The sequence below is a fragment of the Natrix helvetica genome (genome assembly GCF_964273705.1).
Source record: "Natrix helvetica genome assembly, chromosome: 1".
NCBI lineage: Eukaryota > Metazoa > Chordata > Lepidosauria > Squamata > Natricidae > Natrix > Natrix helvetica.
Genome location: NC_138548.1, coordinates 134,770,004 through 134,791,390, shown reverse-complemented (window position 1 = coordinate 134,791,390; position 21,387 = coordinate 134,770,004). Strand labels below are relative to the sequence as shown.

Genomic DNA, 21,387 nt, shown 5'->3' with positions numbered 1-21,387 from the left:
GAAGGGGACGGCAGAGAATGTGGTGGCTCCATAGAGTCACCGAAGCAATAGGTGTGAGCTTAAATGGACTCCAGGGGATGGTAGAGGACAGGAAGGCCTGGAGGAACGTTGTCCATGGGGTCGCGATGGGTCAGACACGACTTCGCAACTAACAACAACAACAACAACAACTGGCTTAGACCACTGGAGGAAATACTGTACTCCAGTATTGTGGCTGAAACAAAAATGGTAGGAAAAATTAAATCTAAGAAAAAAATATTTATTTCTTTGGAAAGAGCAGCAGAAGATGTCATTCTTTGGAATGTTAGATGGTTCAAGAACAGTGGGTAAGAGGACAGCCAGAAGAGATGCCAAGGAAAAATTCTGCAAAATCACTGCTAACTTAGAAGGTTTTGTAAAATATTTCTTTTACATAATTATGATGTATTTTGGATGAATTATTTATTAAATTTATATACTGCCCATCTCGCAGTTCAAAGTGACTCTAAGAGGCTTACAGTGCAATAAAACAAATACCAAAACAATTAACAGATAGTCCTCGACTTCCAACTATTCATTTAGTGACCTTTCGAAGTTAGAACAACTGGTAAAAAGTGATTTATGGCTGGTTCTTGACACTTAGGATCACTGCAGCATTCCTTATGGTCACATTTTCAAAATTCAGGAGCTTGGCAACTGGCATGTATTTATGACAGCTGTATTGACCCGATTCATGCGACCACCATTTGTAACCTTCCCAGCCAGCTCCCAGCAAGCAAAGTCAATGAGGGAAACCAGATTTGCTTAACAAAGGTACAATTCATTTAACAACTGCAGTAATTCGCTTAACAACTGTGGCGAAACGGTTGTAAAATGAGGCACAATTCATTTAACAACTGCCTTGCTTAGAAACAGAAATTTTAGGCTCAGTGGTACTCATAGGTTGGGGACTACTAGTATGACAATAAAAAAAATTACAATAAATTAAAATAAACTAAAAACAACAACAAGGGTTTTGAGTGGAAAGATGGGGTGCCTTTTCGGTTAATGTACCTCCAGCCAGCAGCTTCTTCGAGACTCCATGCCAGTCAGCATAGACAAATTTTAAGGCTTTTCCTTTCCCTGGGGAGGGGGGGGGGAGAATCTTAACTCTTGTGGCAAGATGTTCCAAAGTGCAGGGACTATGGAAGAAAAGATTCTTGTCCTGGATCCCACTAGCCAAAATTCCTTGCCTGATGTGGTCTGCAGTAGGTCTCTTTTGCAAGCATGAGCAGGACGGGACAATTTATAATATATGAAATATGTTTTTGAGGAATTTTGATGGCCAAAAGAATAGCCGCAACTCCTATTATGACTTTTGAAAGGTGGTCCCAAGAATTAAATGTCTGCATCTGCTTCATGTCTCTACATTGTCAACAAAAGCAAACTGAATCAAGGGAATAATCTCAAATTTTTATCTTTTTTCTTCTAAAAAGTCAATTATATAATATTCCTAGTATAATTTTTCAATTCCCTGTGGGCTTTTTGACCAGTAAGATTCTGATGAAAAGAAATTAGACATTTCTGTTGTGCTAGGTGGTCTTGGCTGAGAGTTCTAGTCCTTAAGAACTAGATTTTTTCTTGTTTGATTGGACTTTGAATTCAGGTTTTCCCTCCCAAAAGCCGTGGGATAACTACAATTAATAAGGTAAAGTTATCAGGGAAAGTAAAAACAGATAGGCAAATTACTTTTACATTTCAGTGCTGTTAAAAGAGTTTAGCAATATAACCTTAATTTGTATTACCCTTCCTTGTCCCTCCACTTGCTCCAGGTCATTAAAAATTGCTAGCGTTGATATACAAATCTCATCTTCAGATACCCATTTCTGAAGCTTTTTCTGAGTTGTCATTCTTAAAATAATCTTTATTCTTCGTTTGTGTTCTAATATCATTCAGTCCAAAACTACATTTGGTCTGATCGTGTTAAAAAGGATAACACTCACTTGCTTAAAAGATTGCTCTTGGCATAAAGGGATGTCTTCTTCTAAGCCATTAGATTCCAGGTGAAATGATGTACCACCCCATTATAGAATAGGAATTGCTGCATAACTGGAGTTAGAGGAAGTGAGAGTGGCAATTAGCTATTGTTGTTGTATCTGAAGTCTAGTAGGTAGTTGTAGATGATATTTATCTCCTCTTAGACCTACAGTAGAACACAATCAGGTCATCTGCCAGTTGGCAATACTCTTCAGTAAGGGGGAGGAAGTCTGTTGTAGCCATTGATATTCCAGGCTTTTCCACACAGTTTCAGGTTCATTAGCTGTGAACTGATTTCTCATTTTTTGGGAGTAGCTTCTGTTTACTACCCTGATCTCCCTCATTAATATATTCCTGGCCTGATTGTACAAGATCCTATCTCCTTTCCCATAGCTCTCCTCTTTGGTGCAACAGAGCTGCTTAAGCGTATTGTTGTTATGTGTACCCTAGCTCTTGGTAGGCATACACATGCCCTCACAAAAGTTAATATATGATGTCACAATATCAGCAAATTCATCCAAGTCTGCTGAAGCAGCTTCAAAAACACTCAGGTCTATGCAATCAAAGCAAGTCTGTAGCTCCAACTTTGCCTCCTCAGTCTTTTCCACAGCTCCAGTCACCAGAAGGTAAAAAATCTACCTTGTTAAAGAACTTAAATTACTATATTTATAGAATACTATCAAATTTTACAAAATTCATGCCTTACGCATGAAAGCTAATGGGTGATTTCTGGGACAGACAAACACTCTCTCAGCCCAACCCATTTCACAAGGTGGTTGTTCAGAGAATAGGAGGGGGAAGGAGTACTAGGTATGTTTGCCACCTTGAGTTATTTATAAAAATAATACAGACAAAAATTTTAAAAACTCTTTACAATTCAGAGAAGTAAAGAATTATTAATTATTAACAAAAATATTAAAAAGTCGGTGCTTGGCTATAGATGCCCCCAAATAGAATAATCTCAATTTAAATTCAAGGCAAGTCAACCTATTCTCCAAACACAGATGCAGAGGAAGCAGAAATTGGGCAGTTCTGTGGTAAATTGCAGTACCTTGACAGAACACCACAAAGGGGTTCATAATAATGACAGGAGAGTGGAATAGCGCCATTCTATGAAAATTGAAATAAAATTTGGAAAAAGCCAAAAATGTGACATTGGCGGAAACAAAGGAGGAGACCCAAGGAAAGACAAATAGATTAATATTTAAAACAAATGCCTTTCAAAACACTATCTGAAGAAATTCTGTTCAATCAGCAAAAACAAGGTCTGATACTTTAGTGTATTTTAGATCATGATCTCTTGCTCACAAAAATACAATGTAAACCAAAGAAAATTATCAGATGAACAAGATATGACCTCTGCATTATTCTTTATTATATGGTAAAGGTCAGTAATAGAGTTGATGGGCTATATTTGATAAATAGAATGAAGAATTCAGTATTGAATTTCATGGCCTCATTAAAGATGAAACAAATAAAAATACCCTGAAATGCAAAAACCAAAAGAAAGTGAGATGCCTTTCTCTTGACATAGTGAAAGTAGTTGAGGAAAAGTGGGAGGCAAAATTGTTACAGATTTTTTTAATTATTTAATTAACCACATTTATAGAGGATTGTAAATAGAGGAAATTTGCTAGGGTGAATTTGCTAAGAGTTCCCCTTAAGAGCAAAAAGTGACAAGGAATTGTATCTAAAAAGCAATGCAGAGGCAGAAAGACAGAAAGCAAAAGCAAAAGCAAAAGTGACGGAATACAGCACACCAATAGCATATTTACGGCAGAAGTCCTTATTTTGACCCTTGCTTAATTCTGTACACTATGACCATTTTTCCATTTTCCTGCTTGCTTCCAGCTTCAGTACTCCAGGTTTTTTTTTAAATAATTATTATGCTCTCTTGTTCATGTTGTGGCAGGGTGTTAACAAATAATCATAGATCTGTTCCTCTTTCTGCTTCCCTTGCCTCTGGTTAGAGCATCAACTTGAATCACCCAAATATTTTTTTCTAAAAGTTTTTATTTTATTTTTAATTTTCAAAACAAACACAACACATCCTTCTTTACATACTGTAGAAAGTGTATCAGTTGGTTACAAAAAGACTTTCGTGCATCTCTTCCACAGTCAACAAACGTAATTCATATTAGCTCAAGTATTTTATCTCGGATATTTATACATGTTACCGTCATCATACCTTCATTTTCATTTGACTATAATTGTTTAAACATCCTTCATTATAGAATATACCAAGATTTAATACATAACCACATACTGGCATTTCATTTACTATTTCTAAAATCCTCCAATAACACTGAATCCTTATGTCCTATTCTAGCTGAACATCCATAATATTTAATAACAAAGTTTTCTAATCCTTCTTTCCAAATCACTGTTTACAATTTACACCCAATTTTCTTATGTTGTACCCATACCTGTATATACATTGTTATCATTATCCCTCCTTTATTTAACTATATCCTGCATCATAACATTTCCCCCCTAATAATCAAGACTTAACTGTATCTTAGTTCTTTTTTATTAACCTTTATATATAATCCAAAAGGGTTTCTAATCTTCCTTTCATAAGTACCATTCAATATTCATATCCAGTTATTATTTATCATAACCCTACACATTGTATACATTATTATCACCCTAATATTGATTGGTTTGCCTTGGTCTTGAATTGAGATTCACCGAGTTCTTAGATTGCATTCAAGCATTGACTTTTGACAACCTTTCTCTAATAATGTTGCCCATTACATTTCTTCTGTGATTTTCTTGCCTGCAGTAGATCAGACGATCCTCTGATGTGAAAAGTGACTTATTATAGTCAACTACAGTTTGTTGATTCTCAGAAAGGCTGTGGCTTGCCATTTTTGTTCCGGCCATATGAAATTTCATTCTTCTGACATTTCATGTACCAATGCAATGGATATCTATGCTGAATTTTCTTTTAGCCTCTGGGCATGTCAGCATCAGGATATCCTTTCAGCTTTAATACATGTAGATCATAAAACCCCTCTTTCCCAGCAGCTCTCTGGATGTCTTCCAACCTGGTTGGTGGTGGTGGGGGCTCACCTTTTTGTATTATGTTGATGATAATTTAACTGAGATTTGAATCAGGATCTACTATAATAATCAAAATTAAATTCTGGAGCAACTAATTGGTCCAACTTCCCCTTGCAGGCAGATGTAACTTTTACTGGAAAAAAAAGTCATAGCTGATTATCTTCCCTATTGTCATCTCAATACTCAAGTGCTTATAGCAGGCCCATTTAACCTGTCTTTGAGATAACACAGTCTTGATTGTAATTTATTCACCAACTGACAAAAGTTTTACACTTTTCCTCTTGGAACATTTATATATTATCATCCTTAGTTTTTTATTTTTTTAAAGATATATTCCCCATCGAACCAAAGTCTACCTTGGTTCTGAATGTCCATTTGGCTGTCTTCGTTTATTTATTTAATTTATTTAATAATCTATTTTATGTAGCAGGCCATCTTACAAAAATGTACTCCTGAGGAGGCAGGGCTGACGTCGCTACAACACAACATGCAATCTTGGGGCTCCAGGATTGCTGTCGATATTTCTGCTGCTGGACGGTCCTTTTTGACCTAAAACGTCCCACAGAGGCGGTGATAGAGAAGGGCATGTGCTGCTGATCTCAGGGGCATTGCAAAGCCCCTGATTGATCCAGGAGAAGCTCTTTTTTCCAGCTACAAGAGAAGCAGCCATTGAAGCTGCACAATGTTGGACAGCCCTCTGCAACGGAAGCAGAGCAGGAGAGAGAGTGTGTCGAAACTGGTGAGAAAAAATTTACTATTGGAAAAGAGAATACCCAAAAAGACTTAGAGCAAAATTAAAATTGAAGACAGAAGAGAGTAAGCGGCGGATTAAGCCTGTATTAAAATTAGAGTGTTATCTTTTTTCCTTAACTTCATTTCCTTTTTTTTTGGGATGGAATTCTTACAAATGCCTCTTACTTTTTAAATTGGACCGGTCTCTTTTTTCCTTCTTATTCTAATTTTCCTCACTTTTTGTATCTGTGGAGCAAGAATCTCTTTCTTTTTGCAATATTCGGGTAGATTTTACCTTTTAAATGTTTTTTTCTCTCAAATCTGGAACAAACAAAAGGGTAAAAGTAGAAGAAAAAGAAGTAACACTGCCACCTAGAGGGTAGAGGCTTGGAAACACTAATTCCTATGAACATTTGACGTATATTTTATATCTCAAAGTCCTTGATTTTGTTTATTGAAAGGAACAGTTGGAAGAGCATGGTTTGTTTATACAGGTACTCTTTTGGAATATTATCAGTAGCTGGACTGGAGTAAAGAGAAAGCCTGGACTTGAAAGATTATAATGAATTTGTTTGAAACCTAGCAATAAGCCTTGGATGCTTCAGTGGCAGTGCTTACAACCTGGAAAAATGATGCAACATGAAGAAGAAAAGGAATTAACATTGCAAAATATTATGCTGGAAATTCAAAAAATACTAATAAGTACAGAGAACATTGAAAAGAATCTTGAGATTATAGAATAAAGAACAGAAAGAATGGAGGGAAGAGCTAAGAATATTTACAAAACGATGATGAAAATTGAAGATAGAGTTCAAAAAATTCCAGAAAAAATATGAACAAAGTGATAAGAAAATTGTTGACATTGACAGCAAACTGAGAGTGGAGGGAGATGATACGTGTGGAATATTGAAAGGAGAGGTTGCTGATGGCAAGCTGATGGAAGGAACAGATGGAGGGTTTCGAGATCTTAAAAGATATTCAATGAACAACAAGTTGCCAAGAGAAGTCCATGTGAGATTTATCAAGAAAATAAATAGAATATAGATTTTACAAATGGCAAGAGATATTGGACGGCACTACTACTGGAAGGATACAGGATGATGAAATGAAATGTTACAATAAAAATTTAGTTAAACTTAATTAAATTTTGACTATTATGTATAAGACAAAGTAAAAATAGTTATAGTCCAATAAATGATTAACAATGATAATAATGCACTTATATACACTAGATTGATAGTATGAAATTTTATATAAACTGTGAGAATATAAAGATATAATACCATTGGATGATTTAAGGATGATGTAATGAAATGCCATAATATAAATCTATTCTAAATTTAGCATGCTTCACATAAAAAGGATGTAATAATAGTTATATTCAATGAATGTTTAATAATTATAATAATTGTATATGTATATTTTAGATTGATGATATGAATAATGGAATGTGCTGAAATGAGTAAGTTGACATATGAAATTAGAGTACAAGAAGATAAACAATTTTATAGGATATGGGATTTATTTTACCAGTGGTTAGATTTAAAAAACAAACAAACAAACATGGAATTGAAAATTATTACAGAATGTTACCAATACCAAAATAATAGAATGATTTAGAATAGGATACAAAAATACTTTATTATTGGATATATTGAAGATGATGTAATGAATTATGATAACATAAATGAACCCATATTTAGAATACCTCGTTTCAAATGAAGAAATAATAGTGAAAGTCAAATAAATGAACCCCAATAATAATGCATATAAATATAGCCGATTGATAATATGTGACTTTATATGAAGTTTAAGAGATGATTATGGAAAGGATGCACAAAAATATATATGCTGGTTTTGTTGTATTCGGGTCTTTATCCCGTGTAAGGTTGAGATTGTCTTTGCAACGTTTCGGCAGGATCTCACCTGCCATCTTCAAGCGTGGGCTCAAAAGATGGCAGGTGAGATCCTGCCGAAACGTTGCAAAGACAATCTCAACCTTACATGGGAAAAGACCCGAATACAACAAAACCAGCATACCTACACCCGTGAAAACGTGAAAATCTACGAATATATATATAAATATATATATATATATATATATATATATATATATATATATATATATATATATATATATATATATATATATATATATATATATATATATATATATATATATATATATATATATATATATAAATGTACTCCTGTTGGTGTACAATAGTTAGTAAAAAAAATAATACATGTATAAACACAGACATTTAAAGTGAAAAAAATCAGCATTTAAAATGGAAAACATTAAAACTAAAAATATATACAAATCTCAAACACAGAGAGAGAGAGTGGAGCCATCTCAATAGTAAAGTCATCTAAATAAGTCTCTGGTCGCGTCCCCCCCCCAAAAAATAAATAAACCTGGGAGCATAACCAGGTCTTGATGGATTTCTGGAACATCAAAAGTGAAGGTGCTAACCTAAGTCCATAGGAGGGAATGAATGTTACATAATGCCACAGTAGAGAAGGCTTACTACCTGGGACCTGCCAAATGTAGATCTCTGGCAGATTGTACCCACAACATGCCCTGTCTGCTGAATCTAAAAAGAGAATCAGAGACATCCAAGCTGAAAGAGTGCAGAGAAGAGCAACAAAGATGATTAGGGGACTGGAGACTAAAACATATGAAGAACGGTTGCAGGAACTGGGTATGTTTAGCTTAAGAGAAAGAAGGACTAGGGGAGACATGATAGCATTATTCCAATATCTCAGAGGTTGCCACAAAGAAGAGGGAGTCAAACTATTCTCCAAAGCACCTGAGGGTAGAACAAGAAGCAATGGGTGGAAACTAATCAAGGAGAGAAGCAACTTAGAACTGAAGAGAAATTTCCTGACAGTGAGAACAATTAATCAGTGGAACAGCTTGCCTCCAGAAGTTGTGAATGCCCCAACACTGGAAGTCTTTAAGAACATGTTGGATAGCTATTTGTCTGAAACGGTATAGGGTTTCCTGCCTAGGCAGGGGGTTGGACTAGAAGACCTCCAAGGTCCCTTCCAACTCTACTATTGTATTGTATTGTATTGTATTGTATTGTATTGTATTGTATTGATATAATTTGAAAGAGGCAATCCCTCAGATCCCTCAGATGGTCTCATTACATTAAGGAGTTTTAAGTTTAAAATCAGCATCCTGAATTGGACCTGGCAACCCGCTTTTGATAGAATACTGTTATTTCTTTCTTTAATGTATTACCTTGTATCTAAATGTCAGATGGTGAGAGAACTCTCTGTGTTTGTTTTCTTATTTGACATAGTCTGTTTGTAAACTTTCCAATGTATCTTGTGCTCTGTACTCTAAGTTATTTCCATACCACCAATATCCCAACCTAAAGATAAACAGCTAAACTGTCAATAGTCCCTGTAGCTAAAGAACCTTAGTGCCTGCTGTTTTTCATTGAGTGTTTTCCTACAGAGGAGGTTGAAGGATCACACCTTCATATTTGTCAAAGTGTTAATATTTAAAACAGTAAAGAACATTCATTTCCTTGTTCCATGTTGTATTATGCTACAGTAAGTTCAATAAGTAAACCTATACACTGTGAAGAATTTTTCCCTGTATAATATATTAAGAATAAATCTCCATACTACTGAATATACCTGTTTTACATCTCTTGAAGATAGTGTCAGAAAGTTACTTTACTGTTATTTTCCATTTTAATATATCTATGATATATAGATATATAAAAATATTGAGTGCTTACTGGAGCAGATTATCAGTCAATCAAAAATTAATCATTAGTGCAAAAAAATCTGTAAGGGTTTGAAAAAGAGTTTTAAAATGAATAAATCATACAATAGCTTAGTAGCAGCAGATAATTAAGAGACAGCCAAAACTCCCATGATGAAGAAGGAAACATGCAAAAATCTTTACTGAACACTGATATTCCACATAAGGCTTTTATCATTATATAATCTTTCTGACTTATTCCAAGAATATAACAAGGAGTCAAAATATCATTACCTTCTATTTGGAGCCTTTTCAATATTTCCCACCAGTTTGTCAATGTTTGAAATTACAACAATGATTACGTTAAGAAGAAAAAGTGGTTACACATTGCATGTTATTTATAATGTTACAGAGGTGCCTATAACCTCTAATAATGAAATTTGTTGGGTATGATATCATGATACAAACAGTATTGTACAGAGGTTTGTTTGAAATTTTTCAGGAAGAGTATTGCTTGATGCTGAATGTATGTATCAGCATTATCAGATTGGGTACAATGTTTATTTATTTGGAAATATCTAAACTACTTCAGTTTACAGGCAGTTTACAAAAATAATAGAAATAATAATAGAAATAAAACAATTAAAAGCAATTATCCTATGCTTAAAACTTTGAATGGAACTATTTTAGAAGACCTTCTTAAATTGTTAATTCTTGTATTTAAGGAGGTGAACCTTAAGCTGATGTTAACTAATTTCCATGAAGAAGCAATGCATATCACATAGAACTAGCTTTTTATAGGTCTTTAAAACAATTTGGTGGCTTTTGAAATAGTTTATGTAACTAAATAAATATGTCTCATTGTTCCACAGTATGTATCCCTAAATAGACTCAGCACCAAACAGCACATATTTGTCACTTGATTGAGGTGGACAGCTATAAAAATTGGATAGACTCATGGATGGATGCATGGATCAGTGTGTGAGTGAGTGAATATTGGACTGTTAGGAATGATCTTTCTGAGCTACTTTTGAAAGGATGCCATAGGATGCCATAGGATGGAGATCCTTGCTCTTCAGGCATGGCTTCCAGGTATAACCTTATAGATATTCCTGGAAGTGCGGAGTCAAATAGGCATTGACCTGAACAGCCTGGGGCCTCCATGAGGTATTTTAAAAGCAAAGATAAAAGTGAAGACAATTGTAGCAAATTAGAACCATATACCTGCATCCCCAGTGGATTTCCAAATTTCTTGTAGTAGCCAGTTACCGTATTTTTCAGAGTATAAGATACACCAAGATTTTGAAGAGGGAATTTTAAAAAAAAGTTTTTGCACTCTGCAGAGCTCCCAAAAACAGCATTTTTTGTGTGAAAACTGGCCCATTTTTGTCAAAAAAGGGCATGCATAGTCTTTAGGAGGCTTATAGAGTGCTCCTGAGGGCTGGGAGGGGGGAATAAGCAAAAAACAGTCTTTTTTGCTCATTTTTGCCCTCCCCAGCTCCCAGGAGCATTCTGGAAGTCTCCTAAAGGCTATGCACGGCCATTTTTCCAAAGGGGGCGGGGTTTCAGGAGGCCAAAAAATGCTGCATTCAGTGTATAAGACGCACCCAGATTTTCACCCTCTTTTTTTGAGGGAAAAAGGTGTGTCTTATACTCCTAACAATATGGTACATTATTTTTAGCCAGTATTTGCTAAATTGCATTCAGAGTAAAATGCCAACATTTGCATGAAGTAGAACCTAGTGGCATTCTTTTACAACCCTTTTTTTTTAGAAGTAGACATCATTAATACATTTGTTGGAACTTTGTGCAAAGTGCTGACTATTTCATTTTGAGAACTCGAGAAAGTCATATTACGTATTTCCTTCTTCCAGGATTAGGACCTCTCATAGAAAACCACTATGTGCTTTTCTTGGGGCTGATAGTGTGTGTTATGTTGATGTTTGGAAAAAGGCATTAATCTTCTTAAAGAAGAGGGGAAAAATAGGCATTGTGGGAAAAGATCAAGGGTAAATTAATTGGATTTCATTTCAGTTACCAATTGAGAAAATGTCTTTTTCCAGATCAAATGCTCTTCTCACTGGTGTGGCTTGAAAGAATGGTTGAGGTTTTGGTTGTTGTTGTTGTTTTAGTTAAAAAGGAAATTGCAGCTAAACAATTGCCTCATTGCAAATGAGGCATTACAGGAAAGAAAAGAATAAAAGTTCATTATGATTTCAGCTATTTACCCAAAATCCCACCCCCAAGAGAACAGTCCAGTCACATTCATAGTTCTCCTTAACTTCTTTCAGAGATATAATTAATGAATAACTGCTTAAAATCATTGATACATGTTCTTTTTGAGGGATAAACTATGAATATATATGCTGCTATATAGATGCCAAAACACACGTAATAGCAGAGTCTAAAAATGTTTGGGCAGAAAATTGAATATAGAATTTGGCAGGGTAAGCTACTGATAGAATGATTGACAGAATCAAGATTTTGAAGAATGTACAGGGAGTTTATACAGCATAGGTCAAAATTAAGTACACTAGAGTAGGATCATCTGATTTAATTCCCTGCAAGTTTTGGCTGAATGTGAATCAGAATACTGTCTCCTCTTAAAATCAATAAAGTACAGTAGGGATTTTTGTGTTCAGGAGAATAATTTTATTGTATTAATGTTGACACAAGTTTTATGATGATAATACAGCTGATAATGCACTCAGAATCACAGCTTTGTCAGTTGTGCAGTTTGATAGTATCTGTTCTATGAGAGTACCGCTGATGTCCCATAGAGTCTTCTGAAGGGAAGGTGCAAAGCTGTTGGAAGAAATCATTTGGGGTTGGATTCTTCAGGCTGCTATGTTCCTATATACTGATAATCCTCGACTTATGACCATTCGCTTAGCGAGCCTTCAAAGTTATGACGTGACTTTAAAAAGTGACTTACAACATCAGAATGTCTCTATGGTTTATGTAATCAAAATTTGGGTGCTTGGCAACCAACATGTATTTAGAATGGTTGAATGTCCAAAGGTCATGTGATTGCCTTTTATGACCTTCCCGGGAGGCTTCTGACAAGTAGAGTTAAAGGGGAAAAGCAGACTTGCTGAACAACTGTGTGATTTGCTTACTAGTCACATGATTTGTTTAATGAGCAAGGCAAAAAATGTCCTAAAATCAGGCTTGGTTCCCCTAACAATCACATTGATTAACAACGGATGTTCAGTCCCAATTGTCATAAGTCGAGGATTACATGTAGTAGTTAATAATTTTATGGAAAGTTTCACAGAGCTACACCACTAAGAATGATCTGGTGAAGGAGCATATAAATAACCCTATGTTCAAATAAATAAAATAGTGCATGTTTCCCACATGTATGGAAGGTCTCAGATGAGCCAATTGTGAAATGTAATGGCATCCCTGCAAAAGGACATTCTGGAGAAGGTATCCTAGCTTGATATAATTTTCATCTCCAATTTTAAAAGTTGGAATTCGAGCAATAACCCTATAAATATACATAGTTTCTGTATGCTTTAAGAAGTATTACAAATGGTTTCCTTTATCTTATAACTGAATTTTAAGGTAGTATCGGATGGCGTGGCAGAGGGAGGTGTGTGTGTGTGTGTGTGTGTGCATGTGAGTGTGTTGTTTGTTGTTTGCATAGGTTTTTTCATAAGTTTCCTGTAAACATGAACCCAGATTTCCCTAGAAATTTGGTGAAAAATTACAACAATTTTTAGAGCTGAAGATACATGCCATGTTAATATAAATGTGTTCTCTATTTCGTTCAGAAAAGTTAGCTGCATTTATTTCCTATAATTAGTATGCTATCCCATATTGATATTTTATAAGTTCTGCTGTATTTTCATCCAATAGCCTTGAAAGAATTAGCTGTAATATTAGCATTATTTATTTAGTCAAAATATACAATGTTTCTAGGAGGCGGGCTGTTGCTAGTGCCAAATTCTTTATATGAGTTATCCAAAACCAATGCATTTAAATAGCATTCTTAACCAGAATGGGAAGGCAAACCTCTAAACCTCTTGTTGCCCTTCTTAGAGTGAACTGGGACCTGAGGCTTATAAATGGTCACATTTCCCAAGAAAAGTATATTATTAGCTTGATACATTATGCAGGATTATATATATATATATATATATATATATATATATATATATATATATATATATATATATATATATATATATATATATATATATATATATATATATATATATATATATATATATATATATATATATATATATATATATATATATATATATATATATATATATATATATATATATATATATATATATATTGCAATAGCAAGACATGGGTGTAAGAAAAATCCCTGGATGAATTGGAATTAAAGCTCAAAGCCAAAGGTATAGTAAGTTAACCAAAGTAGGCTCCTAGATTTGACATAAAAAGAAAAGAATATATGCTGAATAATAATGAAAATATAGCTTCGGTGGTAACGGCAAAAACCTCCATACTTAGAGAAGCTGAAAGGACACTACAGTGGGTAATCAGATTATTCACCGACACACAGTGGTATGAGTGCATACAGATATGCACTTGGAGTTTCACATATATGTGATTTGGAGTTTTTGCGAATCTCTGCAAGACCAATCATTCACATTTTGTTGTACAATAAAAGTCTAAGCAGTTTATCAGTCATCAGCCAGGTCATGGTTATCCCAAAGGTGTTTTTTCAGGAGGCAACTGGACTTTCTTGTTTTTTTTTTCTTTTGAAGACAATTCACTTCTCGCCCAAGAAGCTTCTTCAGCTCTGACTGGATGGTGAGGAATGGAAGGATTTATATTCCTTGCAGACAGCTGGTCATTTGCATTGTTTTAGAAAGTCGTTGAGGTCACTTGGAGGGTTATCTGTATCCTCGGGGTCATCTGAGAAGTGCAAATGGGTGTAGAGAATGTTTTTCTTGCCTGTGTCCCTTCACTGTTGAAGACAGGTGCAGGCTGCTAGGGTTGAGTCTGTGTGTCTGTATCTCAAACTGAAGTGCAAATGGTTCCTTTAGCCTGCAATTTCCGTTAATACTCCCACACCATTTGAAGGGTGCTCATCCCAAAGTGCATAGCTAAAAGTCTATGAAGATTCTCAGTCATCCATGTCATGGTTGTCCCAAAGAGGTTTTTTTTTTTGTTTTTTTTTTTGCTGTACAGTAATATATAAACCATCCTGAAATTTTCTTTTTTTTAAGGCCACTAAAGTAACCAATTATTTACCGGTTAAGATAATTTATCATAGTAAGACATTTTTTAACTCCGAGAATGCAAGAAACAGAAGAAATGACTCCAAGCCATGGTTTAACTCTAAGAATGTAAGAAACAAAAAAAAAAGGAATTGTTTTGAGCTTGGAATAAAATTGTTCCACTTGATACATTCTGGTTTCATTTTGTTAAGGGCTGAGATCCGCTGTTGATTGATCCTTGTAGGAATAAATAGATTATTCCAAAAAAGCAAATGAAACAATATAGCACTGCTACCCCAGACTCGGTTAGAAAATAAATCCTGCCTTGATTTATATTCAAAGTATAAAAGAAAAGAATGTATACTCCCTTAGATCAATCATTTTATCTTCCAAAGCTCTAACAGCACAGGCAAAAGAGCTCAAGAGAGAAAGGAAATCAGGTTTAGTCTGGAAATTACACCATTTCCACATGACCATTCACAGCATTCAAACATAACAAAATTGGAAATGAACTAGCCCAAACCAACATAGTTTTAGCATTTTTTAAATGCTTTCTGACAATTCCACTGCTATAGGTCATTGTCCCAAAGTCAGCTAATAGGTTCCATCAGTGAGTCTCAATTTAAATCCTAGTTACATGATGGGGAACCTATGGCATGGGTTCAGCTCCGTCACGCATGCGTCTACAGCCAGCCAGCTGGTCTTCAGTTCTCTACTGTGCATGCGCAGGAGTGGAGCATGTGTGGGGGCATGTGCGCATGCATGGGGATGGGGAGCATGCACAGGGGCAGGGAGCATGTGCATGTGTGAGACACACACATGCTTTTGGGGGTTTGGGAATGTGTGCGTGCATTCATATACACACACGCTTTGGGCACTCGGTCCAGAAAAGTTTAGCCATCACTGTCGTAGATCAACACTTTAATCATTGCCTTAGACCAGTTGCATATGATCATTCAGAAGAAGTCAAGTCTTTGGTCCTTCAAATTGACAAAAGCAGACAAACACAACATTTTAAATATACAGTGCGCAAAAGAGGTGTATTAATTATGTGATGCAGCAGTTGGAGAGAAGTTTTCAGGATGGGTTGATTGCATGCCCAGATGCAATTTAAATGCAATTAATATGCTTAGAACTTGAAATCCCAAGGGTGAAAGTTGGATTCATAAATCACAGCCATGCTCTTTTGTAATACAGTATCCAGCACTTGCTTAAGTAGAGTTTTCTTGGCTCTAGAAAAAAAAGAGAGAAAGAAGATCAGGAAGAGGGAGACCGCTGAAATGTTAATTATTGTAGAATTAAGTAATATGTGGAACAAGCAGCTTGTGGTAGAATTTCCTATCATCTTAAGCTTAGTAATTAAAAGACGTTCAGATCTGCAGTTGAGACATTTTAACTCTTTTCTCCTTGTGCTATGGTTTCCATCTAAATGCTGTTTCCAAAAGCTCATATGTGCTGCTGCTTTAAACAGAAGCCTTGGATATAAGAGCCCTGGCTCTGGGTGTGTGTGTGTGAAGTAACTGATGGTTTTGAAAAGGTTTGCATTCTTTTCCAGCACTGCTGTCCACATTCAAATTAGATGTTCTTTTTTCACATCCTCGCCTGTCTAATTTTTAAGAAAAGTTGACCATGGATCTTCCACATCAAACATATAGTGTGGTTTGTATGAATGGAAGATACTTAATATTTGGAGCCATTTTAAATCACATCCTGTAGCAGCTGTCTCTGCGTGACAAGTCATTAGTATTCATTTTATTAGGAAATAGAGCGGACTTCATATGTTGACCATCTGTGTACTTGACATAAAGAATGCTGTTGTCTTCTGCTTCTCGCCCCTTCTTAATTTTTCTGATATTTGAGTACTGTCTTTGTTGTGCAATGTAGTGATGCTATATTTTGTATTTCTTGGTAGACTGTTAAATCGGACTCTTCAGCTTATTGATGTGGTTTCAAACCCCCAAATAATAATATATGAAAATAATTTAATAACTGATACTTTCAATAATAAACATGTTGATGAGAAATATTTTTTAAAAAAGTTTGAATATTGGACATTGCAGTACCTGGAGATAGCAGAAGAGAAGAGAAAGAATAGAGAAGACCTGCAAATAAAAGTAGAACAATTGTGATAAAAGAAAGCAAAGATAGTACCAATAGAATAGCCCCCCTGAGTGAAATCCCAGAACATATGGAGCATGACTTGAATGCCATCAGTATGACAAAACCACCATCAGTCAATTACAAAAGGCAACTTTCCATGGAACAGCTTATATCCTGCAACAGTACTTTTAACACTTAAAAACAAATTCTGCCTATACCGAGTCCTTGGGAAGAACTTGATTGGTGGATAAAAATACCAAACCCTGTTTAAATACCTGGCTGACTGTATGACAAATCATAATAATGGATAGTCTTATCAAACCTTGGAGATCAATATTGATCGTTGTGGTGAACCCTGGGTTAGATCTAGAGGTTTCTTGGGTACACATTTCTTAGTATGGAATTGGAATGATTCTTAAAGCATCAGAGATTTCTGTTTGCTATATTGGGAGGGGAAATTGTTCTTTATACATAGTGATAACCTTAATTTATTGTCATGATTTTATTGTTTGAGATCCAAGTACCATGTGATGGGGTGAGCTCCCTTTACTTGTCTCAGCTCCTGCCCACCTAGCAGTTCGAAAGCATGCAAATGCAAATAGAAAAATAGTACAACTTTGGGAGGTAGGTAATGGCATTCCCTGTGCCTCAGCATATAGTCATGGCAGCCACATGACCACAAAGCATCTTTGGACAACACTGGCTCCCCCAAATAGGAACTGGAAATGAGCATCTTCCTCTAGAGTCAGACACAACTGGAAAGGGGAAACCTTTATCTTTTCACTTTGTATAGAACAGGATAGAGCCTTTCAGAGTTTGGTTTATGTTACATAATTCATTTAAAAACCAGCTAATATAAAGCAGTATATATTTGCAATTGTTCGATCCTTTGATTCAGTGCTACAGAAACTTCTGCTTTATGATGGTATAATATTTGTGGTTTTTTTTTTAACTCAGATAAAATATTTTTTCTGACTAAACCTTCTCTAATTTCATCTGCTTGCTCACACAGGAACTACCTCTTCAGACTTAGTCTATACAACGTTTCTCTTATTCAGGTATGTTCAGTCTTTTTCTGTCATCTACTTATTCTGATTATAGAATTAAAAAGCTACATAGCATGTTTTTATTTTAAAAAACCAATAAACTATATAATAATGGTTTTTAGGAATGTGAATTGATATAACCCCTGTTTTGAAAAAAAATAAGTCTTGTTGGTTTTGTTTTGTAATGTATTTTAAATGTAACATTTTTGTCATTTATAGCCATGTGTATTTTACTCTGAGAAGGTAGAGCTGGAGTATGAAAAATGTTCTTGCCCTTTTCTAGCTCAACACTTTAGCTTTGGTCTATTGACTCAAAGAGGGATAGATGGATGACAAGAAAGGACAATGTGTTAAAAGCATGGAGGATTTTGTGATGGATAGCCAGTGCAAGCTTAACTAAAACAATGTAAATACTGTAAATCCTTGGCTTTCCTTAATGCAACATCGGCAGCTTCCAAAGGAGGTCTTCTCTGTTCTCGTTCATCATTGCTCTGAGCTTTTGTTGGCCTTACTGTGTACACAAAATGCTGAGGAGTGAGTTTTGCTAAGTTCCTCAGCTCCTCAACCTGTAAACCTTTCAGAAGGAAATGCTATTCACAGTATATGTCATTCCTGTTCTGCCAGCAAGGGCCTATCAAAGTGTAGCAAGAATCATTGGTCTGGAACCTTTGTAAAGTTTGCTCTGACTTTTGTTAAAATTATCACTATAATAACTGCAGTTATATAAATAGAGCTAGGTCAACGTTTATGTTGTTTAAAGTCATGAAATTGTATGTGAGTTACAACTGTGCATGTGACATATTCTATTGTTTGAGAATTATTGAGGTGATGTGCTTAAGCAGGTGATCACAACTCATATTCAAGCTTGTTGGATAGCTGTTGCAAATCAAGGCAAACTCAATATCAGCTTTGGGAGGTAATAGATTTGGTTGTTCTAATCAAGAGGAAAAGGAGACTGAATTAGAACAAGATGAGAGATGGTTTCTGATAGTCAGCAGAACACTGCAGTAAGATATAGATGAAGGCAAAGGTACTCTATAATACCAGAAGAACTCAATAGTGTTGTGGAAATTGAAACATTTATCTTTGTTTTTTGCTAACTTGAACTGGTTTTTAAATAAGGACAGAGATTCGAACAATGCTAGTTAAGAATTTGCTGTCACAAATTCTGTCCTATTTGTTCTGAATGGGTTGAGGAAGAGGAATAACATGCTGTGTGTTTGCATACATAAAATTAGTAGAGTCTTTAGCTGCTCATTTCAGAAGAAGTATAGTTCTACTTAAAATGTTTATTTCATATAAAACCATTCATTGAGTAATTTAATCCTAAATGCAGGAAAAATTGTAATTTATCTTTAGCTAAGTGATAGAAACAGTTCTTATATTTTACTTTGTTACAATTATCAATAGCAGAGATACTTGCATGTATGTTCCATGAAAGTTTGATATATTACTAGCAGATCTTCCTCATAACTCATTCAAAGAAAAGTAGGAGTTGCTATTGTAACTATAAACCTGAGTCTCGGAGATCTGGGATTTCACTTAGTAAAATTGAGGTCTCAAGACATTGCATGTGGTCCTCCAACATTTTCTGTATAGCTTTCAGTTTCTAACAAGGAAGAATGGAAGGGTTTTAAGCACATGAAAAATAATCTTAACAATTCTGGACGTCCGGTTCCGGCTGTGGATCGCGACGGGCGTGCTTCGCTCACCCCGCACGCTCTTGGTGGGCTCCCCCCTGATTGGGGGGGCCCAGGGAGCCTCGTAGGGGCCCCTGCCGAGGGGGCAGCTAGCAGGGGGTCCTCTGTGTCAGCGGCGGCCACGGGGGGCTCCCTGCATTGCCCTAGGCACCAGGAGGCAAAAGGGGAGGCGCAGGAGCGCTTTCGCGTCGAGGCAGCTGGGCGAAATCAACGATTGGAAGGCTGCAGCTGCAATGTGGTGAGGTGAAATCCCCCCCCCCGTTTCCTCTTCTGACTGCAAAAAAAAAAGGATTGCCAGCTTTTTAAAGTACTCAATCTGCACCTGGGAAGTGTGACTGGAGGGAGGGGGATTTTCCCCCTCTCTTGGAAAAGCGGCTTTAAACTGCTCTCTGCCCCCGGAGGAGTAGGGGGGGAGCTTTGGAATGAAATCACACTCATAGCAAACAGCAGATAAATACCTTGCTGCAATTGTGGAAATGAGGTGATGATCTGACTTTTTTGAAAACTTTAAAAACTTTTGGTTTGTTGCCTTCTGATCCCGGTGCTGGCAAGGCAAGATGGCACACTTCCGTTGTCTTCATGTACTTTGAAATCTGACTCCACCCACAGAAACTGCTGGCATTTTGTCTTTGTCTCCGTGACACCCAGAGATATCTCTTGATTTACTATATCCTGGACTTGGATCAATGGACTTTATTGTTTGGATTTGATCTATAGAAAAGGTCTCTATCTGTCTGGACTGCCTGTCTCGTGATCTCTCTTGGCTATCCACTTTGTCAGCTGACTTCTTACTGTATGGACACAGACATCTCTGAGCTTTTTTTATTAAAATGGCACCGAAAAGACCACCACCTGGGAAACCAGGCTTTGCTGGTTCTGCCCCTACATCTTCAACGTCCAGCCCCAGTGGGCAACAGACATTAACATCCCTGTTGCAGTCCAAGGTCCCGGAGGAGGACTTAACTCAACAGATGCTCCAAAAGATCTTAAAGGGGCAGGAGGAACTGAAGAACCAACTGAAAGAAATGAACAAACAGCTCAGAGAAAATCAAAACCGAACGGCTCAAAATACGCAAAGATTGGAAGTTTTGGAGGAGGGGACGGCCGGGATGAGGAGGGAGGTGAGGGAGGTCCAGAGAGGAAACCAAGAACTTGAGAACCATCAGATAAAAATGGAGTTTGAAAGGATGTCTTTTTTCTTAGATTTCAAAATGTAATTGAGGCTGATGATGAAGATCTGAGGGAAATTATGACAAAGCTATTGGCTGAATATATTAAAAAAGACAGACAGCAGATGGGATGGGATATTGACCTGGCCTATAGAATCAATTCAGCTTATGCTAGAACACACAATGTTCCAAGGGAGGTTCACATTAAATTTTTTAGAAAGACTACAAGAGATGAGATTCTGAGTGCACAAAGGGGGCAAGTGTTAAAATACGAGGATAGAGAGATAGTCATCCTGAAACAAATCCCAAAGAAAGTTAGAGATAAAAGAAAAATTTTTCCGCTTTTAGCAAAGAAATTATACCAGAAAGGGATTTGGTTTAGATGGCTTCTCCCAGAAGGTATGGTGATATTCTGGGAGGACACTAGAGTTAGAATTAATACAACTATGGAGGCTGAGGCCTTCATGGAAAAAAACAAAGCGCTCCTAGATAAAACCGATGACATCACACGGGATACACAAGACACGGGAAGTGCCGGAGCCTTGCCGGTGGGGGGAGAAGAGGCAACACTGAGAAAACTTAGATCACAAAAGTGAATTCGAAAAATAATGCAATTGCTAACACAGGGATTTTTTTTTCTGGCCTTGT

The 21,387-nt window shown here is 36.2% G+C and overlaps 1 protein-coding gene across 9 annotated transcripts in view; it reads left to right on the top strand.

Annotated features, from left to right (window-relative positions):
- SEMA5B (semaphorin 5B) overlaps positions 1 to 21,387 on the top strand; it is a 532,760-nt gene that overhangs the window by 351,054 nt on the left and 160,319 nt on the right. For all 9 annotated transcript variants that reach the window (XM_081938785.1, XM_081938788.1, XM_081938787.1 and 6 more), the window contains one exon: positions 17,837 to 17,882. In XM_081938785.1, coding sequence (XP_081794911.1) covers positions 17,837 to 17,882 — 46 coding nt within the window. The remainder of the gene's footprint in view (positions 1 to 17,836; positions 17,883 to 21,387) is intronic.